Here is a 23,708-nt window from a genome sequence, read left to right as displayed (position 1 = left end):
AGGGTTAGAAATTTTAGTGCCGGAGGGGGATACAATAAGTCTAATTATATTTCTAGCTTGTTGCGCCCTAAGTTTATGAGCCAGCATTTTTCCCGGTCTGTTCCCTGCTAGATAAAATTTTTGACGCATCCTATTTAGTGAAGCCTGAGTGCGTGCCGTAAGCAATTTCTGAAGTTGGGACCTAGTATCCGCTATCTCTTTCTAAAGGGATTTTGTGGGTCTAGTTTGATTTTTGTCCTCCAACTCCTTTAATCTAAGCTCCAAATCATCCTGACATTGTTGATTAAGTCTTTTAAGCTGTGCCCCCTCTTGTATTGCTGCCCCCCTAGTAACAGCTTTAAGTGCGCACCAGAAATTCAGGGTGGATGTGTCTGACGGCCAGTTAAATTCCAGATAGGACGTGATACTATCAACTATAATTTTTTTAGATACAGGATCAGCCAATAAATGAGGGGAAAGTCTCCAAGGGCGGGAGGGTGGGGGGAATGTTGACTAGCAACATCCCATTTAAGAATTATTGGGGTGTGGTCTGACCAGGTTATAGGGAGAATGTTTACAGATCTGACAAATTGAAGAGTCCACTTATCCGAAAACAAGAAATCAATACGGGAATAGGAGTTGTGGACGGGAGAATAAAAGGTGTACTCACGGGCGGTAGGGTTCTGCACGCGCCATATATCATACAGGTCAAATTCCACTAAAAGATTGTGGAAGGCCAAACATGGGGCATTAGAAGAGACTAAAGAGGTGGAAGAAGGCTTGGGAGATTTGTCCAACTTAGGGATCTAGTACTAAATTAAAGTCCCCTGTAATAAGGAGAGAGCCTTTACGAACATTCTGGGTAGCCAAACAAAGTTTACGAGAGAAGGATATTTGATTCGAGTTAGGGGCGTATGCCGAAACCAAAGTAACCGGCTTGTCATTTAGAAAGCCACTCAAAATAAGATAGCGGTCATTTTTATCGGCTATCTTGGAATGCAAGGTGAATGAAACAGTACAGCCACACCGTTTCTCTTAAAGGGGCCATTAGCAAAATAACCAAGAGGAAATCTGCGGTCTTTAAAGATAGGGGGCGCTAAAGATGAAAAGTGTGCTCTTGCAGTGTAACAATATCTGCTTTATGCTTAGCAAAATATCCCAATGCCAACCGTCTTTTATTGGGGGAGTTCAACCCCTTAACATTCATAGACAAAACCTGATCCATCAGGGATAGGTGAAGAGAAACCGATATCAGCATGATGCATAATATGTGCGGTGAGTGACTTCGATATAATACAAAAAAAACTGTCTCAAACATTTAAAACCTATAACGTAAAGGAGGAGGAGGGGGGTATCGACAGGGAAGGGGAAAAGAACAAATCAAAATGACCCAATATATCGGGTCGGCGTAACTACTGCAAGGGAAGCAAAAAGGTGCAGCAGTACAATAGCAGGGGGGAACATGTGGCCTAGCGCCACCACCCATGAACATAGATAAGAAAAAAGAAAACAGAAGTAAATACGCTTACCAACAATATAGAGAACAGACATATATAATCTAAGCTACAGACGCGGAGTTGGGACTCCCTCAACACAACTACCAACAGAGTAACTCATGTGTTTACATCGAACTGAATAACTGAGTCCCAGCCGCGGTAACGGTACAGTGTAAAATCCATGATTAAAGCCAGAATGCGAAGAGACGTTTTCAGGCGACGGACCATTCTGATTGGAGAGTTGACTGTTTCTTGGATCCAGGAGGTACTTTGACAGGGATATCCCACTCCGATAATAGCTTGACTCCAGCATCCAATGAGGCAACGATGTAAGATGTATGTTCAAAGGAGATAATCAGCTTTACCTTAAAACCCCATCTATATGAGATCTCTTGGTCACGTAGAGCCGATGTAATAGGGATGAATGATCATCGTTTGGTCAAAGTCAAAGCAGAGAAATCTGGGAAAAGCTGCAATCCACCAAGTATATCGGAATCTGAGTCGCCTGCCGCTCTAGCCACTTTCAGGATGCGTTCTTTTGTTGTATAGAAGTGCACCCTCATAAGCATATCTCTCGGGAGCGAGGGGGCCACTGAGCACGGTCTAGGCAGTCTGTGAATTCTGTCTATGTGTAGCTCCCTTGGTTCAGCTCTAGGCAGAAGCTTCCTGAATAGTGCGGTAGCGTAATCTTCCAACTCTGAGTTCTGCAAGGAGTCCGGAATGCCTCGAATTTTGATATTATTATGCAGAGAACGGTCCTCTATAGCTGCGATCTTGACTTTAAATGCCTCAAAGTCACTTCGCTGTTTATCATGAGCCACTATAAGGTCATTATGAGACGAGACCAACTCCTCAACTTTCCGTTCCAGATGGTCTGTACGTTCTCCAATAGCGTTCAATTCCGTCTTGACCTCACAAACAGCCGCTGTGAGATCTTGAGTTAACTCTGTTTTGAATGCTGAAAGGGCTTGATACAGAGTTTTAACCGTAAGAGGAGTGTCAGAGTCAGGGTCAAACCCCGGTACAGAGGCAGGGCTGTAGGAATTATCTTGTGCAGAGATAGAGGCAGGGGACTTCCGTGCAGAAGTTGCTGGGGGAGCTGCTTTCTGGGACGGGAAAGATACTCTGGGAGGCAGCACCTCTTTAACCTTCTTCGGAGGCATTTTGAAATAACGCGATTCCGCAGGTGAGGCGACGGTGCAGGAAGAACTTAGGATCCTTTAGAATAAATGGAGGATGACTAGGTAAGCATAAAGGACATGGGTGGTGGTATAAAAGTGCTCCGGACTACATCAGAAGATCGGTGTCACAAGAGGCCAGGTAATAGACAAGAACTTACCTTCAGGGTCTAGAGTGTGAACTCCCAGCAGGCAGAGAGAGATGAGGAGGCAGTCACTCAGCCAACAGCACAGCGTCCCAGGGCCCAGGCAGACAGTGCCTCCCAGCTTAGCTGCAATTACTTCCAGGGTCACTTCAGTGCCACTTTGTGAGGGGCCCACAGGTATAGAGGGGGCAGAGAGGAGGGATAGGTTGCCCACTGCCCCTTTTGGAGTGATAGAGACTGATTGCAGGCCTCCACACCGAAGGGGCACTTCTGGCGGGGGACACGGCAAATCGAGGCCACGGCTTCCGGTCCTCGCATAGGCCGTAACCAGCAGTGGCCTCTGAAAGGGCTACGGGCCTCGCGGCTTCTCTGTGGGGGACATCCGCGGGGCATAGGGGGCACAGGAGGGCGTCTGGATCCCGTACAGGCGCTGTGGAGGATGTAGGGGCCGTTTATGGACCTCCGCGCCGACAGCACTCTCCCGGCGGGCAGTCCCCGCAACTCGAGGCCGCGGCTTCCGAGTCCGGACTAGACCGCAACCCACAAAGGCCTCCAAGAGGGCTCACGGCTCCGTGGTGATACTCAGGGGCTCTCACACCCGGTCAGGGGGGCGACAGGGATAGCAGTAAGGGCACCTGGAGGTTGTAAAGGACACCTAAGAAGGTGTTTTAATCAGGAGCTATGTAAATGGGCATCCACTCCAGAGTCACGCCAGGCCACCCACCCCGATGGCAATGTTTTGATGTTACTCCATTCCTAGCCTGTAGGAATGACTTTTTTCGGAATGCCTTTCCGAGCTAAGATCTGGCGTTCAACCTCCATGCCGTCAAACGTAGCCATGGTAAGTCTTGATAAGCGAACGGACCCTGATGAAGAAGGTCCTCGCGAAGAGGAAGAGACCTCGGATCCTCCAAGAGTAATCCCAGAAGATCCGCTTACCAAGCCCTTCTTGGCCAGTCTAGAGCAAAGAGGATCGCCTGAACTCTTTTTATTAGTTTGAGAATCCTTGGGATGAGTGGAAATGGAGGGAACAAATACAGTGACTGGGACACCCACATAGTTACCAGGGCGTCCACCGCCACTGCCTGTGGGTCTCTTGTCCTGGAACAGTACCTCCGAAGCTTCTTGTTGAGGCGAGAGGGCATCATGTCTATCTGAGGTACACCCCATCGGCTTGTTACCTCTGCGAATACCTATGGATAGAGGCCCCAATCTCCAGGATGGAGATCACGTCTGCTGAGGAAGTCTGCTTCCCAGTTGTCCACTCCTGGAATGAAGATTGCAGACAGCGCCAGCGCGTGTCTTTCTGCCCAGAGGAGTATTCTCGTTACCTCTGACATTGCAGCTCTTCGTTCCGCCTTATCTGTTTATGTAGGGCACCGCCCTGACGTTGCCCGACTGAACTTGAATGGCTTGATCTTTCAGAAGATGTGCCGCTTGTAGAAGGCCGTTGTATATTGCCCTTAGTTCCAGAATGTTTACCGGAAGGAGAGCTTCCTGACTTGACCACTTTCCTTGGTAGTCCTCCCCTTGGGTGACTGATCCCCAACCTCTGAGACTTGCATCCGTGGTTAGAAGAATCCAATTCTGAATCCCGAACCTGCGGCCCTCGAGTAGGTGAGAAGTTTGCAGCCACCAGAGGAGTGAATTTCTGGCTCTCGGCGACAGGCGTATCCGCTGGTGCATGTGAAGATGTGATCCCGACCATTTGTCCAGGAGAGCCAGTTAGAAGAACCGTGCGTGGAATCTTCCATACTGTAAAGCCTCGTAGGAGGCTACCATCTTCCCCAGAAGGCTTCAGGGCATCCCGGACCATTGACTGGATCACCAACGCTTTCTGTCGGCTCCAAATGTGACTTTGGAAGGTTCGGTATCCACTCAAGATCCTGGAGTAGGCAAGTTGAGAGAGCAATACTCTGTAATAGCCTCTCCCTGGAAGGTGGTTTTAGCAGCAGATCGTCCAGATATGGAATTATGTTCACTCCCTGTCTGCGGAGGTGTAGCATCATCTCTGCCATGACCTAGGGGAATACCCTGTGGAGAGGCCAAATGGCAGTGCCTGGAACTGATAGTGACAGTCCAGCAGCTCAAATCTTAGATAAGCCTGGTGAGGCGGCCAGATCGGAATGTGAAGGTACGCATCCTTGATATCCAGGGATACTAAGAATTCCCCCTCCACCAGACCTGAGATCATCGCTCTCAGAGACTCCATCTTGAATTTGAATTCCCTCAAGTAGGGTTCAATGTTTTTAGGTCTAATATTGGCCTTACCGAACCGTCCGGTTTTGGTACCACAAACAGGTTTGAGTAATAACCCTTGTGTTGTAGATGAGGTGGAACTGGAACAATGACATTTGTTTGGCAAATGTTTGAATAGCTTCCAGCAGTAGTGTACTTCTTGTCCGAGAAGCTAGTAATAATCTGTGAGGCGGGAGTACTAGAAACTAGAGATGAGCGGGTTCGGTTTCTCTGAATCCGAACCCGCCAGAACTTCATGTTTTTTTTCACGGGTCCGAGCGACTCGGATCTTCCCGCCTTGCTCGGTTAACCCGAGCGCGCCCGAACGTCATCATGACGCTGTCGGATTCTCGCGAGGCTCGGATTCTATCGCGAGACTCGGATTCTATATAAGGAGCCGCGCGTCGCCGCCATTTTCACACGTGCATTGAGATTGATAGGGAGAGGACGTGGCTGGCGTCCTCTCCATTTAGATTATAAGAGACTGAGAGAGATTTACTGGAGCTGACTAGGAGGAGTACTGTTACTGTAGAAGTGTAGAGACTGAGTGGAGAGAGTTTACTAGTGAGGACAGTGCAGTTTACTTTATAATCCGTTCTCTGCCTGAAAAAAGCGATACACAGCACACAGTGACTCAGTCACATACCATATCTGTGTGCACTGCTCAGGCTCAGGCCAGTGTGCTGCATCATCTATTATCTATATATAATATTATATATATCTGTCTGACTGCTCAGCTCACACAGCTTATAATTGTGGGGGAGACTGGGGAGCACTACTGCAGTGCCAGTTATAGGTTATAGCAGGAGCCAGGAGTACATAATATATTATATAGTGAGTGACCACCAGACACACAGTGCAGTTTATTTAATATATCCGTTCTCTGCCTGAAAAAAGCGATACACACAGTGACTCAGTCAGTCACATACCATATCTGTGTGCACTGCTCAGGCTCAGGCCAGTGTGCTGCATCATCTATATATATTATATATCTGTCTGACTGCTCAGCTCACACAGCTTATAATTGTGGGGGAGACTGGGGAGCACTACTGCAGTGCCAGTTATAGGTTATAGCAGGAGCCAGGAGTACATAATATTATATTAAAATTAAACAGTGCACACTTTTGCTGCAGGAGTGCCACTGCCAGTGTGACTAGTGACCAGTGACCTGACCACCAGTATATATAATATTAGTAGTATACTATCTCTTTATCAACCAGTCTATATTAGCAGCAGACACAGTACAGTGCGGTAGTTCACGGCTGTGGCTACCTCTGTGTCGGCACTCGGCAGCCCGTCCATAATTGTATATACCACCTAACCGTGGTTTTTTTTTCTTTCTTTATACATACATACTAGTTACGAGTATACTATCTCTTTATCAACCAGTCTATATATTAGCAGCAGACACAGTACAGTGCGGTAGTTCACGGCTGTGGCTACCTCTGTGTCGGCACTCGGCAGCCCGTCCATAATTGTATATACCACCTAACCGTGGTTTTTTTTTCTTTCTTTATACATACATACTAGTTACGAGTATACTATCTCTTTATCAACCAGTCTATATATTAGCAGCAGACACAGTACAGTGCGGTAGTTCACGGCTGTGGCTACCTCTGTGTCGGCACTCGGCAGCCCGTCCATAATTGTATATACCACCTAACCGTGGTTTTTTTTTCTTTCTTTATACATACATACTAGTTACGAGTATACTATCTCTTTATCAACCAGTCTATATATTAGCAGCAGACACAGTACAGTGCGGTAGTTCACGGCTGTGGCTACCTCTGTGTCGGCACTCGGCAGCCCGTCCATAATTGTATATACCACCTAACCGTGGTTTTTTTTTTCTTTCTTTATACATACATACTACTTACGAGTATACTATCTCTTTATCAACCAGTCTATATATTAGCAGCAGACACAGTACAGTGCGGTAGTTCACGGCTGTGGCTACCTCTGTGTCGGCACTCGGCAGCCCGTCCATAATTGTATACTAGTATCCAATCCATCCATCTCCATTGTTTACCTGAGGTGCCTTTTAGTTGTGCCTATTAAAATATGGAGAACAAAAATGTTGAGGTTCCAAAATTAGGGAAAGATCAAGATCCACTTCCACCTCGTGCTGAAGCTGCTGCCACTAGTCATGGCCGAGACGATGAAATGCCAGCAACGTCGTCTGCCAAGGCCGATGCCCAATGTCATAGTACAGAGCATGTCAAATCCAAAACACCAAATATCAGTAAAAAGCCTCTTTTTTTCTTTGCGTCATGTGCTGTTTGGGGAGGGTTTTTTGGAAGGGACATCCTGCGTGACACTGCAGTGCCACTCCTAGATGGGCCCGGTGTTTGTGTCGGCCACTAGGGTCGCTTAGCTTACTCACACAGCTACCTCATTGCGCCTCTTTTTTTCTTTGCGTCATGTGCTGTTTGGGGAGGGTTTTTTGGAAGGGCCATCCTGCGTGACACTGCAGTGCCACTCCTAGATGGGCCCGGTGTTTGTGTCGGCCACTAGGGTCGCTAATCTTACTCACACAGCTACCTCATTGCGCCTCTTTTTTTCTTTGCGTCATGTGCTGTTTGGGGAGGGTTTTTTGGAAGGGACATCCTGCGTGACACTGCAGTGCCACTCCTAGATGGGCCCGGTGTTTGTGTCGGCCACTAGGGTCGCTAATCTTACTCACACAGCTACCTCATTGCGCCTCTTTTTTTCTTTGCGTCATGTGCTGTTTGGGGAGGGTTTTTTGGAAGGGCCATCCTGCGTGACACTGCAGTGCCACTCCTAGATGGGCCCGGTGTTTGTGTCGGCCACTAGGGTCGCTAATCTTACTCACACAGCTACCTCATTGCGCCTCTTTTTTTCTTTGCGTCATGTGCTGTTTGGGGAGGGTTTTTTGGAAGGGACATCCTGCGTGACACTGCAGTGCCACTCCTAGATGGGCCCGGTGTTTGTGTCGGCCACTAGGGTCGCTTATCTTACTCACACAGCGACCTCGGTGCAAATTTTAGGACTAAAAATAATATTGTGAGGTGTGAGGTATTCAGAATAGACTGAAAATGAGTGTAAATTATGGTTTTTGAGGTTAATAATACTTTGGGATCAAAATGACCCCCAAATTCTATGATTTAAGCTGTTTTTTAGTGTTTTTTGAAAAAAACACCCGAATCCAAAACACACCCGAATCCGACAAAAAAAATTCGGTGAGGTTTTGCCAAAACGCGTTCGAACCCAAAACACGGCCGCGGAACCGAACCCAAAACCAAAACACAAAACCCGAAAAATTTCAGGCGCTCATCTCTACTAGAAACTCCAGTCTGCACGCCTGGGCAACCTAACCGTTTTCAGGGGTCTAGGCAGGATATCGCACAGATGTTTAACTGAAATCTCTTTAGTCTCCCTCCCACCTGCTTGATCCCCAGGCAGTGAGGTCCACTAACAAACCGAAGGGTTTGAGAAGGCAGAATCCAAAATCCGTCCCTGGGAACCTGGCGGTGCAGGTTTTCTGGATTTTCCCCAACGTCCTCTAAAGGAAGTGGAAGAACCCTTGGACTCATGTTTAAACCTTGTAGTTTGAAGGGATTGCAGTGTAGGTGTAGGATATAATTTCTTGGTCTGTGCAGCTGCGAAAGGAAGATATGTCATTTTACCCGCAGTTGGCATGGACATTCACGTATCCAGTGCGTCCCAGCAGGGCCTCACATGTGAAGGGCGGACCCGCCATACCTTTCTTGGATTCTGTATATGCAGTCCATTGGTGTAGCCACCGTCCCCTGCTTGTCTAAACTGCCAGAGTAGTGGCCCCTGCATGACGCAGGCCAATCTCCTTCATGGCCTCCAGCCGTGAAGCCTGTAGAATCCTGTAAGTGATATAAAAACAAGCAAATGTCACTCCTATACATAGAATCTAAATCATCAAGTGAAGAGCATGACCACGTAACTATAGCCCCAGAGATCTACGCAATCGAGGGTCTCTTAGCCACACCTGTAGCAGTGCACAGTATTAGAGAGTAGCCGCAATTTACGATCAGTCTAATCCTTTATGGAGGTTGTACCAGGGACAGGTAACACAACCTTCTTTGACAATTTAGACACTCTTTAGGGATGTGGATTATATCTTTGGGTGAACTCAGGTTTTCCCAAATAAGGAGTTTAACGCTCTAAATAGTTTTAAGGCATTATATATATATATATATATATATATATATATATAAAATATTCCTCATCCCTATTAGCCTCAAACTATATGTTGTACCCCTCATATGTCAGTTGCATTATATGGCAAGTGTACGCTTTTCAGCGTACGTAGTTGGGGTGAGAGGCACAGCTGTTGGATTTGATTCACCAGACATCTCAAAACTGTGGCTTCTTCCCGGCATGGGACATATTTGAAGAAAAATATGTGAAAGTACACCTTATGGAGGCCACCCCAGGGGGATCTGCCACCGAAGTCTGATAATTTGTACAGTTTTGAGCATGGTATAGACTCCCCAGGAGAAGATATACATTCTGCATTACAGGACAAAGTCCCCCAAATATGGTACAGTGGGTTACACACACACACAGGAAAATGTCAGCACAAATCCCCCCCCCCCCCCCCCCAGAATACCTTCAGAGAGCTACAGAGTACAAGGAGCCAGCCACCCCGCGCCCTTATAGGCTTTTATTATGATTTTAAAAAAAACCTGACTAGCTGAACCTGAACAGGGTAGCTAGTATCGAATTGCACTCCCCCAGTATCTATAACACAGTGTTACTTATGTGGAGGGCAGCACTCCCTGCCAGCATCTCTGTTGATGAACTGCAGGGAGAAAATGGCGCTGGTGAGTGCTGGATCCGCTCTAAGGAGAAGTCCCGCCCCCTGTTATGGCGCGTCTTCCTGCACTTATAGTATTATACTGGCCTGAGGTATTTTTCCGCTAACAGCAGGATTAGCCCCTGTTAACAGTGTTGACCAGCGTAGGGTGAATGCGCTGGCCCAGGATGCCCGTCACAGCGCTGTACACAGTGTGCCACTGAGCCTTCCGGAGCGCAGCCTGTCAGAGCTGCGCTCCCACCTTTGTGCCGCCATTCCCGCCGGCGACCCGCTCTCCGGGCCACCGGCACTGTACTTACCACTCTTCTTTTTTCTGGCTCTGTTAGGGGGTGGTGGGCGTGCTGCGGAAGTGGGCTTGCGATCAGCACCCTCAGGAACTCAGTGTCCTGTCAGCAGAGATAGAGAACCATTAACTTCAAGAGTTGGTTCCTACTCCCCCCCTAAGTCCCACGAAGCAGGTAGACTGTTGCCAGCAGCCTGCCTGTACATAACTAAACTCAGAAAATAATAAAACTAGAAAAACTCCCAAGAGCTTCCCTAGCTGTGACCGGCTCCTCCGGGCACATTTTCTAAACTGAATCTGGTAGGAGGGGCATAGAGGGAGGTGCCAGCCCACACTATAAAACGCTTAAAGTGTCCATGGCTCCCAAGGGACCCGTCTATACCCCATGGTACTAAATGGAACCCCAGCATCCTCTAGGACGTAAGAGAAAGGGACATTATGTGTATAAGGGCATTAATAAAGGTCGGAATAATGTGTAAGGCGCATTATGTTTATAAGGACATTAATAATGTGTGTCATATGTGTAAGGGGCATTACTGTGTGGTATTATGTGTATAAAGGCATTACTAATGTGTAGCATTATGTGTATAAGGTGCTCTACTGTGTGGTGTTACGTATAGAAAGGACACTACTGTGTGGTGTAATGTGAATAAAGAGCAATATGGTGTGGTGTAATGTGAATAAGGGGCACTACTGTGAGGAGTAACGTATATAAGGGAAAGTGATACTACTGTGTGATGTAACGTGAATTAGGGACACTATCACATGATATAATGTGAATAAAGTTGCAGTACTGTGTGGTGTAATTTGAATTGGGGGTATTATTGTGTGGCCATGCCCCTTGCCAGCAAGAACACGCCCCTTTTTGGTCTGTGTGCCGAATGTGCACACTGTTCCTATTTAAAATATAGGGGGAAGGAGCACCAAAATAAGGACTGCTGTGATGGTGGTGGGAAAGGGGTGCAGGGTCGGAAGCGGAACACGTGGTGGTGCTAGGAGGCACCAGCCAAAATCTTGCCTAGGGCATCATATTGGTTAGGGTCGGCTCTGATGGCACCCTGCCATGAGATACAGAGGTAGATGTAGGAAGCCAGCCAGGAATATCTTCTGCTGCAGTTCCTGGAGGAGCTGAGGTCCGGGGAGAGGGAAGATCTGCTGGAGGAACTGCAGCTGCTGGATCCCAGAAACTCCTGGAGTACTGCCACCAGGTGGAGGAGGCCTATGCCAGGAGAGCACCTCCCGCCACTGCCTGGATGATTAGATGTGTCTGGTGCCAGCAGAGGAAGATGCTTACCTCCTTCTGTGAAAGGTCAGTTCTTCACGCACATACTTCCCAACTTTATAGCTTCGGGGGTCGGAACAGTCGTGCGGCTACGCCGCACGTGACCTGATAAAAGGGGCGTTACCACGGGTGGAGTGGGCATGACCTAGGGTGGAGTGGGTGTGTCCTCTCGACACTGACCAGTAATGCAACATTTTTGGGGGCGTGCCCAGCGCCACCGGAGCAGCTGGGCAGCCCCCTACTCACCTCCCAGCAGTGAAAACATGCATTGCGCGTGTGCACAGCATGTATTCAGCGATCACTTGTTGCTGAGCAGAGCAGCAGGTGATCAAAGCCTCACTGACTGCCCCCCGCCTGCGGGACACTGCTGCCTGCGGGCGGAACGGTGTCCGAATAGAGGGACTGTCCCGCTGCCATTTTGTTCTCTCCCCCATGCCCTCCTCTCTCTCCCCCCATGCCTCTCCCTCTCTATTTCCACATGCTTCTTCTCTCTTTCCCCAAGCCTCTTCCTCTCTCTTTTCCCATGCCTCTCCCTCTCTCTCTTTAAGCCTCTCTTTTTCTCTCCCCATGTCTCTCTCTTTGCTACTGGTTTCTCTTGCGCTCTCTTTTGTCTCTCTTCCTCTGGTCTCTCTCTCCCTCTGCCCCTGGTCTCTTTCTCTGTGCCTCTGCCCCGGTCTGTCTGTTTGCCTCTCTCTCTCTCCATCTGCCCCGGTCTCTCACTAAATCTGTCCCTGGTCTTTCTCTCTCTCTCTCTCACCCTCCCTTTGCCCCTGGTTTCTCTCTCTCTCACACAGTTTCCAAAAAAGTGAAACCACGACCCTCCCCAGTCATTCATGTCTCTTTTCTGGGAGTGTGCATGGTGAATGTGCGTGCAATGGCGCCATTCTTCATCTTGCCCTGGGCGCCAAAGACCCTAGTTACACCTCTGAGACTAAAATAGTATAAGGTTGCTCAGAGGTCCGATGACGGGTCTGACGTGCTTCATCAAAAACATATAATTTTGGGGGTAATTCCAAGTTGATCGCAGCAGGATTTTTGTTACCAATTGGGCAAAACCATGTGCACTGCAGGGGAGGCAGATATAACATGTGCAGAGAGAGTTAGATTTGGGTGGGGTGTGTTCAATCTGCAATCTAATTTGCAGTGTAAAAATAAAGCAGCCAGTATTTACCCTGCACAGAAATAAAATAACCCACCCAAATCTAACTCTCTCTGCAAATGTTATATCTGCCTCCCCTGCAGTGCACATGGTTTTGCCCAATTGCTATCAAAAATCCTGCTGCGATCAACTTGGAATTACCCCCTTTGTTTGTTATATTGAGTTAGGTTGACCTCTGCATATAGGGGGTAATTCCAAGTTGATCGCAGCAGGAAATTTTTTTAGCAGTTGGGCAAAACCATGTGCACTGCAGGGGAGTCAGATATAACATTTGCAGAGAGAGTTAGATTTGGGTGGGTTATTTTATTTCTGTGCAGGGTAAATACTGGCTGCTTTATTTTTACACTGCAAATTAGATTGCAGATTGAACACACCACACCCAAATCTAACTCTCTCTGCACATGTTATATCTGCCTCCCCTGCAGTGCACATGGTTTTGCCCAATTGCTAACAGAATTCCTGCTGCGATCAACTTGGAATTACCCCGATAGGTCTATGTGAATGCCGATGCTGGTAAATGGTACAGGTAGGCACAGCAAGAGAAATCAGGAAACTGTAAGATTAAGATGAGATATAGGTGGTCAATCCGAGTTGATCGCTCGCTAACAGTTTTTAGCAGCCGTGCAAACGCTATGCCGCCGCCAACTGCGAGTGTATTTTTGCTTAGCAGAGGTGCAAACGAAGGGATCGCAGAGCGGCTACAAAATAATTTTGTGCAGTTTCTGAGTAGCTTCAAACCTACTCAGCGCTTGCGATCACTTCAGACCATTCAAGTTCCTGATTTGATGTCACAAAAACGCCCTGCGTTCGCACAGCCACGCCTGCATTTTTCCTGGCACGCCTGCGTTTTTCCGAACACTCCCTGAAAACGGTCAGTTGACACCCAGAAACGCCCTCTTCCTGTCAATCACTCTGCGGCTGCCTGTGCGACTGAAAAGCCTTGCTAGACCCTGTGTAAAACTACATTGTTCATTGTAATAGTATGCCGCGCGTGCGCATTGCGCCGCATACGCATGCGCATGAGTGCCGTTTTTTTGCCTCATCGCTGCATAGCGAACGAATGCAGCTAGCGAGCAACTCAAATTAACCACCATAGGCCCTTCCTATATCAGTCTCTTCCCTCTTCACATCTTGCAATATTTTTCTTTCTCTCCTTTTAACTTAACACTGCAAATTAAGTTCATTACCATTTCAAACCACAAGATGGCGTATGCTGCGCGCTCGCCGCTTTCCTTACCACTTCTTCAGTATCAAGGAAACGTTACCTGAAGGCTTGGGGTGGAGTCAGACAGAGGCGTGGTTTCCACATTAGTCCCGCCCTTCTTTATCAGAGACTAATGGTGAGCAGGTTTCTCGGTTGCAGCCAATAGTTTGCAGGTAGAGCGGCCAGGCACTTCTGTCAGCGAGCGAGGGGCGGGGTCCAGCAGTGCTGTCAGTGACTGAGGGGCGGAGTCACGCAGTGCTGTCAGTTAGCGGGGGGAGGGGCCAGGCAGTCAGTGTGCCGAGTGTGTGCTGGGAGACGGGAGAAGCGGACTACTAGCCCGTGCAACATGCCTCTTGCGCAACTGGTGGATCTCTGGCCCGAAGTGGAGCTGGTGCCGGAGGACACGGAGGTGAGAGCGACTGCAGCTATGCCGAGTAAGACAGGAGTGTGCGCTGCGGCCACCACTTGCCGGCATTGTTACTGTGTATGTGAGTGGCAGTGTGTCTACTATCAGCTCGGTGTGCGCTCCCCCTGTCATTCATGCCGTGCATATTCCTACTGGTAGTTGTGTGTGCGCTGTATGAGCGGATAGTACACTTCCATGTGCATTTTCTTTGTGCATATACTATAATGGTTTGCTTCCGTCTGCAAGCCGAGTAAGGCGATGTGAGTGAATCTGTGCTGGAGCTCTTTCAGATGCAATCTCAGGTTGATTTATATTTGATTGGTTTTTCATAAAAAAAAAAAAAAAAAACATGAAAATCTCCTAAAGAAATAAAGCTCAATCCTAATTTTTTTGTATATAATTCTATTTCGGTAAATTTGTTCACATGCTCCAATGAAGCAATCTGCAGTGCTGAGCAGCCACAGGTGTCTGCTTTGCTTTAGGGCAGAGATTTAGGAAATAGATGCCACGTTGGTTATACAATGTATTATGTGTAATATCTCATAGGGCTCTGCTTGGAAGAGAGCAATGATTCCAGAATGTAAGCTACAGTACTCTGCAATCCTCCCCTCATGTTTCCCTAGGATTCTTCTGATGGTCGTCTTATAAAGTCTTACTGGGTGTGTGTATTTTCTCTTTATTTCAGTTGTGCTAATGACCTGACAATATTGCCATGGTAATAAACACAACAGAAGATAAAGGGAGCTAAAAGTAACTTTGTTTCTTGTACATTACAGAGGTGCTCTGTAAACAGAGATTTTGTACCGTATAGTCAAGTGTATGCAGATATAGTTCTGTCCTTCAGTTTCTTTTTACCCCATGGTGAGTTTAGATACTTCACATTGATCTCCACCCATACTGAATATATCAGGGATGGTGACTAAGGTCCTGGTGTTGTACTAGTTAAAAAAAAATCCCCAACAACTTTATTATAGGTGTATTGGAATTTACTAATAAACCCAGAAATCTTCAAATCTTCCTATTATTGTACCAGGTAACAACCAGAGCTTTTGTTTGTTTTGTTTCTTGGTCAGTTGCAGCAAACTATAGTTATTGAGGTGTTGTTTGGTGTTCGTGTGTGCATATGTGTATTATAGGGGCTGCAGTTATGTGACAGGCGGTCACAATACCGGCCCCAAATCACGGCCGATCACAATGTTTCACTGAATAATGCACCTCTGGTACAAAACGGCTTGCAAGCACAAGCTTGCATAGTTTAACAGCCAAAATGTGGCTAATATGTTGTAACTTTTTTCTTCTTTCTTTTTTGTAGTCACCCAGCTCCTGGTGTGACTGAAGCCCATGCACAACTATTGAAGCTGGGGCAAGGGGATGTTGTTGTTAGGAGGAGTAGATTTAAATACATATTTTATGTTTAGGTTAAATGTTCCTTTTAAAATCCCTTTTTGCAGCTCTAGAGTTAACATTTCTTCCATCCTCTAGGGGTAAGTTTGTGTTAATAAATTACTTCTGTAGTGTAAATACATTTAGCTGTACATTCTTTCCTTAGAAGTGAAATATTCCATACAGTACTTCTTGTTAATATTTTGACTCTACTCTGTGCATTCTCTAGTTTTAAAACTTCCTTTTTGAGCCTTGGAGATAGATGTATCAAACCTTGGAGAGAGAGTACCAACCAACCAGCTCCTGTCATTTTTCAAACACAGCTTGTGACATGGCAGTTGGAAGCTGATTGGCTGGTACTTTCTCTCGCTACAAGGTTAATACATCTCCACCCTTCAGATACCCAAAAAGTGTTTTCTGAGGGACTGCAATTTTTTTTCTTCCCATGAGCCTATCCTAGCAAAATATTGTATTGCATTAAAGTTTAATGCAATACAATATTTTGCTAACTCTAGAAGTGCTGATACAGTGTGACACTCCCAGAATAAGTATCCCTATCTTGGAATCATGCAGCAATGTTCCATCTATGGCACATTTGAACAAATTTGTCAAAGGCAGGAGCCAGTGCCAAAAGTTAGGCGTGTAATTCTTTTAAATATTATTCGCTGCCTATGCTTAACATGTTGTAACACATTACAGCAGCCTATACCCCGCTCCTCAGAAACTCTATCACTACTCTGTGTTCCTTCACACACCAGACCAAATCTATCGCCAGCCTATGCAATAGGAAAGATTAAATCCTCCCCTTCTCCCTAGTCCTGCGATAGTTCTGCGGACCAATATAATTTGTAAGTTCTGCATTCAAGAACAATGTGCTGCTACCGTAACTGCAATCCCTCCTTCAGGAAACAAGGTGACCTAGTAAAATAAGTTTATAGCAACTAGAGTACAGCAGTGTTGGTCTGGCTAGAGTAACAGTGCACCATTTATAAAAAGCTTAATGCTTTGCCTGGGACAGCCAAGTTTCTTTACCTAGGCTTAAGGGAATATGATCTCTTTGCCACTGTGCTTTGCATAAGAGCAATGGTGTCCTGGTGATCATAATTTGTCCAGCTGTGATCTAAGGCAGCATTCATAATGTTAGCGCCAAGTACAACTTTACTGTAGGTTTATCCACAATACACATTGACACACGACCTGGCGGAGGTGGGGAGGTGACGGGGGAGTGAAGTTTCTTCACTCCTCTTCCCCCCCCCCCCCACCCCGTCACCCAGCTCCATAGCACTGCATGCAAATATGGACGAGATTGTCCATATTGGCCTGCATGCATAAGCGACAGGGCACCAACGATGAACGAGCGCGGGGCACTTAAATCTTTCAGTGTGTAGGGCCCATTACAGTTCAGTTTGTCTAGGTGACATTGTATGGAGAATATACAGGTGAAACTCAGAAAATTAGTCAATATACAACTTAAAGGGTGAAACTAATATTATATAGACTCATTACATGCAAAGTGAGATATTTCAAACCTTTATTATAATTTTGATGATTGTGGTTTACATCTTAAGAAAACCCCAAATCCAAAGATCTCAGAAAATTAAATTACTACATAAAATCAATAAACAAAGGATTTTAAATACAGAAATGTCAGCCCTCTGAAAAGTATAAGCATGCATATGTACTCAGTACTTGGTTTTTCATGAATTACTGCCTCAATGCGGCGTGGCATGGATTCTATCAGCATGTGGCACCGCTGAGGTGTTATGAAAGACCAGGATGCTTCAATAGCGGCCTTCATCTCTTCTGCATTGTTCGGTCTCATGTCTCTCATCTTTCTCTTGGCAATGCCCCATAAATTCTCTATGGGGTTCAGGTCAGGTGAGTTTCTGGCCAACCCAGCACAGTAATCCCACGGTCATTGAACCAGGTTTTGGTACTTTTGGCAGTGTGGGCAGGTGCCAAGTCCTGCTGGAAAATGAAGTCTGCATCTCCATAAAGCTTGTCTACTGAAGGAAGCATGAAGTGCTCTAAAATGTCCTGGTAGACGGCTGCGTTGACTCTGGACTTAATAAAGCACAGTGGACCAACACCAGCAGAAGAACACGGACTGTGTGGAAACTTCACACTGGATTGTGTGCCTCTCCATTCTTCCTCCATACTGTGGGACCTTGGTTTCCAAATGAAATGCAAAATTTGCTCTCCTCAGAAAAGAGGACTTTGGACAACTGAGCAACAGACTAGTTCTTTTTCTCTTACGTCCTAGAGGATGCTGGGGACTCCGCAAGGACCATGGGGTATAGACGGGCTCCGCAGGAGACATGGACACCTATAAAGAACTTTTAGTATGGGTGTGCACTGGCTCCTCCCTCTATGCCCCTCCTCCAGACCTCAGTTAGATCTTGTGCCCAGAGGAGATAGGGTGCATTACAGGGAGCTCTCCTGAGTTTTCTGTGTAAAAGAATTTTGTTAGGTTTTTTATTTTCAGGGAGCACTGCTGGCAACAGACTCCCTGCATCGTGGGACTGAGGAGAGAGAAGCAGACCTACTTAAATGATAGGCTCTGCTTCTTAGGCTACTGGACACCTTTAGCTCCAGAGGGAGTCGGAACACAGGTCTCACCCTGGGGTTCGTCCCGGAGCCGCGCCGCCGTCCTCCTCGCAGAGCCGGAAGATAGAAGCCGGGTGAGTATGAGAAGAAAAGAAGACTTCAAGGCGGCAGAAGACTTCAGATCTTCATGAGGTAAGCGCGCAGCGGTAACGCTGCGCGCCATTGCTCCCACACAACACACACAGGCACAGATGGGTGCAGGGCGCAGGGGGGGCGCCCTGGGCAGCAATAAACCTCGTTTTTTGGCACAAATATATATATTAGGCTGCGGAGGCAGCAAATAGACGATCCCCCACCATTTTTATGAAATTGAAGCGGACCGAAGCCCGCCGCTAGAGGGGGCGGAGCTTGACCCCTCAGCACTAACCAGCTCCATTTTCTCCACAGAAGCTGCAGAGAACGCTGGCTCCCCGGACCCTCCCCTGCTGAACGCATCAGAGGGCTGAAAAAAAGAGGAGGGGGGCACATTTCAAGCGCAGTGAGTGGGAATAGCATTGGCATTATATATATATATATATATATATATATATATATATATATATATGCGCTATCTGGGGTTTCCAGTGTCAGCTTGGCGCTGGGTGTGTGCTGGCATACTCTCTCTCTGTCTCTTCAAAGGGCCTGGTTGGGGAATTGTGCCCGTATAGTTATATCCCTGTGTGTGTGGGGGGTCAGTACGTGCGTGTCGGCATGTCTGAAGCGGAAGGCTTATCAAAGGAGGAGATGAGTGGTGTGTCCCCGTCGGTAGTGCTGACTCAGGAATGGAAGGATATGTGTCATATGTTAAATGCAAGTGTAGCATCATTGCATAAGAGGCTAGACAAAGCAGAATCCAGGGAGACATCAGGGGGTCGATCCACGGATTGGACAGACTCACAGGGCCCGTCAGGGTCTCAAAAGCGTCCTTTATCACAAATTGTGGACAAAGATACCAACACGGACTCTGATTCCAGTGTCAACTATGATGATGCTAGATTACACCCTAGGGTGGCAAAAACTATTCAGTATATGATTATTGCAATAAAAGATGTTTTGCATATCACAGACGACCCCTCTGTTCCCGACACGAGGGTGCGCATGTATAAGGAAAAGAAACCTGTGGTAAACTTTCTTCCATCTCATGAACTTAATGAGTTATTTGAAAAAGCTTGGGAATCTCCAGATAAGAGACTGCAGATTCCCAAAAGGGTTCTTATGGCGTACCCTTTCCCTACACAGGACAGGGCACGTTGGGAATCCTCTCCCATAGTGGACAAGGCTCTAACACGCCTGTCCAAGAAGGTGGCGCTGCCGTCTCCAGATACAGCGGCCCTCAAGGACCCTGCGGACCGCAGGCAGGAGACTACATTAAAGTCTATTTATACACATACTGGTACTTTACTTAGACCGGCAATTGCGTCGGCATGGGTATGTAGTGCAGTTGCAGCTTGGACATATACCCTGTCAGCTGACCTTGATACCCTAGATAGGGATACTATTTTGCTAACTTTAGCACATATTAAAGACGCAGTCTTATATATGAGAGACGCTCAAAGAGACATTGGATTGTTGGGTTCCAGAGCCAATGCCATGGCTATTTCAGCGAGACGATCCTTATGGACCCGCCAATGGACGGGTGATGCGGATTCAAAAAAGCATATGGAGGTTTTACCCTATAAGGGTGATGTGTTGTTTGGGGATGGGCTCGCGGATCTGGTTTCCACAGCTACCGCAGGTAAATCTACCTTTTTACCTTTTGTTCCCCAACAGCAAAAGAAAACTCCACAGTATCAGATGCAGTCCTTTCGGTCGCAAAAGCCCAGAAGAGGTCGGGGCTCCTCCTTCCTTACCAGAGGTAAGGGTAGAGGGAAAAGAACACCTGCCGCGGCGGGTTCCCAGGAACAGAAGTCCTCCCCGGCTTCTACAAAATCCACCGCATGACGCTGGGGCTCCCTTGCGGGAGTCTGCACTGGTGGGGGCACGCCTTCGACTCTTCAGCCAGGTCTGGGTTCGGTCAGACGTAGATCTTTGGGCGATGGAGATAGTTTCCCAAGGCTACAAGCTGGAATTCGAAGAGGTGCCCCCACGCCGATTTTTCAAGTCTGCCTTACCAGCTTCTACCCTAGAGCGGGAAGTAGTGTTAGCTGCAATTCAAACGCTGTGTCAACAGCAAGTGATTATCGGGGTTCCCCTGAGCCAACAGGGAAAAGGGTACTATTCGACCCTCTTTGTGGTCCCGAAGCCGGATGGTTCGGTCAGGCCCATTTTAAATCTAAAATCCCTAAATCTGTACTTGAAACGTTTCAAATTCAAGATGGAATTACTCCGAGCGGTAATAGCCAGCCTGGAAGGGGGGGATTTTATGGTGTCACTGGACATAAAGGATGCTTACCTTCATGTCCCCATATATCCCGCTCATCAGGAGTACCTGAGATTCGCGGTACAGGATTGTCATTTCCAGTTTCAGACGTTGCCGTTTGGGCTTTCAATGGCCCCGAGGATTTTCACCAAGATAATGGCGGAAATGATGGTGATCCTGCGCAGGCAAGGAGTCACAATTATCCCATACTTGGACGATCTCCTGATAAAGGTGAGATCAAAAGATCAATTACTGAAGAACGTGTCACTCTCTCTGAGAGTGCTCCAGCAACACGGTTGGATTCTCAATCTGCCAAAGTCACAGTTGGTTCCAACAACTCGACTATCGTTCCTAGGCATGATACTAGACACGGAACGAAAGAAGGTTTTTCTCCCGTTGGAAAAAGCCCAGGACCTCCAGAACATGGTCAGAGACCTGCTAAAGCCAAAAAGAGTGTCAGTTCATCAATGCACTCGAGTTCTGGGGAAAATGGTGGCAGCCTACAAGGCCATTCCCTTCGGCAGGTTCCATGCAAGGACGTTTCAATAGGACCTTCTGGACAAGCGGTCTGGGTCCCATCTACAAATACATCAGAAAATAACACTGTCCCCCAGGACCAGGGTGTCTCTCCTATGGTGGCTGCAGAGTGCTCACCTTCTAGAGGGTCGCAGGTTCGGCATTCAGGACTGGGTTCTGGTAACCACGGACGCGAGCCTCCGAGGATGGGGAGCAGTCACCCAAGGAAGAAACTTTCAAGGACTATGGTCAAGCCAGGAGTCCTGTCTGCACATCAACGTGCTGGAATTAAAGGCCATATACAACGGCCTTCGACAAGCGGAGGGTCTTCTTCGCAACCTACCGGTTCTGATTCAATCAGACAATGTCACAGCCGTGGCTCATGTGAACCGCCAAGGCGGGACAAGGAGCAGAGTCGCGATGGCGGAAGCCACCAGGATTCTTCGCTGGGCGGAAAATCACGTAAGCGTTCGGTCAGCTGTCTTCATTCCGGGAGTGGACAACTGGGAAGCAGACTTCCTCAGCAGATACGATCTCCATCCAGGAGAGTGGGGACTTCATCAAGAAGTCTTTGCAGAGATAACTGGTCTCTGGGGAGTTCCTCAAATAGACAGGATGGCGTCACGCCTCAACAAGAAGCTTCGGAGGTACTGTGTCAGGTCCCGGGACCCTCAGGCAATAGCAGTAGACGCTCTGGTAACGCCATGGGTGTTCCAGTCGGTCTATGTGTTTCCTCCTCTGCCTCTCATAACAAAGGTGTTGAGGATCATAAGACGGAAAAGAGTACAGACAATACTCATTGTTCCAGACTGGCCTCGAAGGGCCTGGTACTCAGATCTTTAGGAGATGCTCGCAGAAGATCCTTGGCCTCTTCCGCTAAGGGAGGACCTGTTACAGCAGGGACCCTGCACGTTCCAAGACTTACCGCGGTTACGTTTGACGGCATGGCGGTTGAACGCCGGATCCTAGCTGAGAAGGGTATTCCGGAGGAGGTTATATCTACTCTAATAAAGGCTAGGAAGGAGGTGACGGCGAAACATTATCACCGTATCTGGAGGAAGTATGTATCTTGGTGTGAAGCCAAGAATGCTCCTACGGAAGAATTCCACCTGGGCCGTTTTCTCCGCTTTCTACAGACAGGAGTGGATATGGGCCTGAAGTTAGGCTCTGTTAAGGTACAGATTTCGGCCTTATCGATATTCTTTCAGAAGGAATTGGCTTCTCTTCCAGAAGTCCAGACTTTTGAGAAGGGAGTGCTACACATCCAGCCTCCTTTTGTGGCCCCAATGGGACCTGAACGTGGTGTTACAGTTCCTTAAGTCACACTGGTTTGAACCCCTTAAAACTGTTGAGTTGAAATTTCTCACCTGGAAGGTGGTCATGTTATTGGCCTTAGCTTCGGCAAGGCGGGTGTCTGAATTGGCGGCATTGTCTCACAAGAGCCCCTACTTGATTTTTCATGTGGATAGAGCAGAATTGAGGACTTGTCCTCAATTTTTACCTAAGGTGGTGTCTTCATTTCATATGAACCAACCTATCGTTGTGCCTGTGGCTACGAGTGACTTGGGGGATTCCATGTCCCTGGATGTAGTCAGGGCCTTAAAGATTTATGTAGCCAGGACGGCTAGATTAGGAAAACAGAGGCTCTGTTTGTCCTGTATGCAGCCAACAAGATTGGCGCGCCTTCTTCAAAGCAGACTATTGCTCGCTGGATCTGTAATACGATTCAGCAGGCTTATGTTACGGCTGGATTGCCGTTACCACATTCAGTAAAGGCCCATTCCACTAGGAAGGTGGGCTCTTCTTGGGCGGCTGCCCGAGGCGTCTCGGCATTACAGCTTTGCCGAGCGGCGACTTGGTTGGGTTCAAACACTTTTGCTAAATTCTACAAGTTTGATACCCTGGCTGATGAGGATCTAGCATTTGCTCAGTCGGTGCTACAGAGTCATCCGCACTCTCCCTATGGAGTCCCCAGCATCCTCTAGGACGTAAGACAAAATAAGATTTTAAACCTACCGGTAAATCTTTTTCTCCTAGTCCGTAGAGGATGCTGGGCGCCCGTCCCAGTGCGGAAAATCTGCAAGACTTGTATATAGTTATTGCTTACATAAGGGTTATGTTACAGTTGGAATCGGTCTTGGACCAATGCTGTTGTTTGTTCATACTGTTAACTGGTTTTGGGTATTCCAGGTTATATGGTATGATTGGTGTGGGCTGGTATGTATCTTGCCCTTAGATTAACAAAATCCTTTCCTCGTATTGTCCATCTCCTCTGGGCACAGTTCTCTAACTGAGGTCTGGAGGAGGGGCATAGAGGGAGGAGCCAGTGCACACCCATACTAAAAGTTCTTTATAGGTGCCCATGTCTCCTGCGGAGCCCGTCTATACCCCATGGTCCTTGCAGAGTCCCCAGCATCCTCTACGGACTAGGAGAAAAAGATTTACTGGTAGGTTTAAAATCTTATTTTTTCTTTAGCCTGGGTAAGATGCTACTGACGTTGTTTGTTGTTCAGGAGCAGCTTGACAAGAGGAATACGACATTTGAAGCACATTTCCAGGATCCGTCTGTGTGTGGTGGCCCTTGATGCACTAACTCCAGCCTCAGTCCATTCCTTGTGAAGCTCCCCCACACTTTTGAATGGCCTTTTCCTGACAATCCTCTCTAGGCTGCGGTCATCAC

The 23,708-nt window shown here is 47.5% G+C and overlaps 1 protein-coding gene across 5 annotated transcripts in view; it reads left to right on the top strand.

The window, feature by feature from the left end:
• Window positions 1-14,021: 14,021 nt before the first annotated feature.
• The window catches only part of RPS6KA1 (ribosomal protein S6 kinase A1), a 324,800-nt gene continuing 315,113 nt past the window's right edge, over window positions 14,022-23,708 (top strand). For 2 of the 5 annotated variants that reach the window (XM_063954721.1, XM_063954719.1), the window contains exon 1: window positions 14,078-14,187. Coding sequence is in view for 2 of the 5 variants with exons in the window: in XM_063954716.1 (XP_063810786.1) it covers window positions 14,125-14,187 (63 nt within the window). In the remaining 3 variants the exon portion in view is untranslated. Of the gene's footprint in view, window positions 14,213-23,708 lie in introns of all 5 variants that reach the window. The other 3 variants (XM_063954716.1, XM_063954722.1, XM_063954720.1) reach the window with 3 other exon arrangements.

The sequence above is a fragment of the Pseudophryne corroboree genome, chromosome 2, assembly GCF_028390025.1.
Source record: "Pseudophryne corroboree isolate aPseCor3 chromosome 2, aPseCor3.hap2, whole genome shotgun sequence".
Classification (NCBI taxonomy): domain Eukaryota; kingdom Metazoa; phylum Chordata; class Amphibia; order Anura; family Myobatrachidae; genus Pseudophryne; species Pseudophryne corroboree.
The sequence above is the reverse complement of the archived record's forward strand: the minus strand, read 5'-3'. Positions and strand labels throughout refer to the sequence as shown.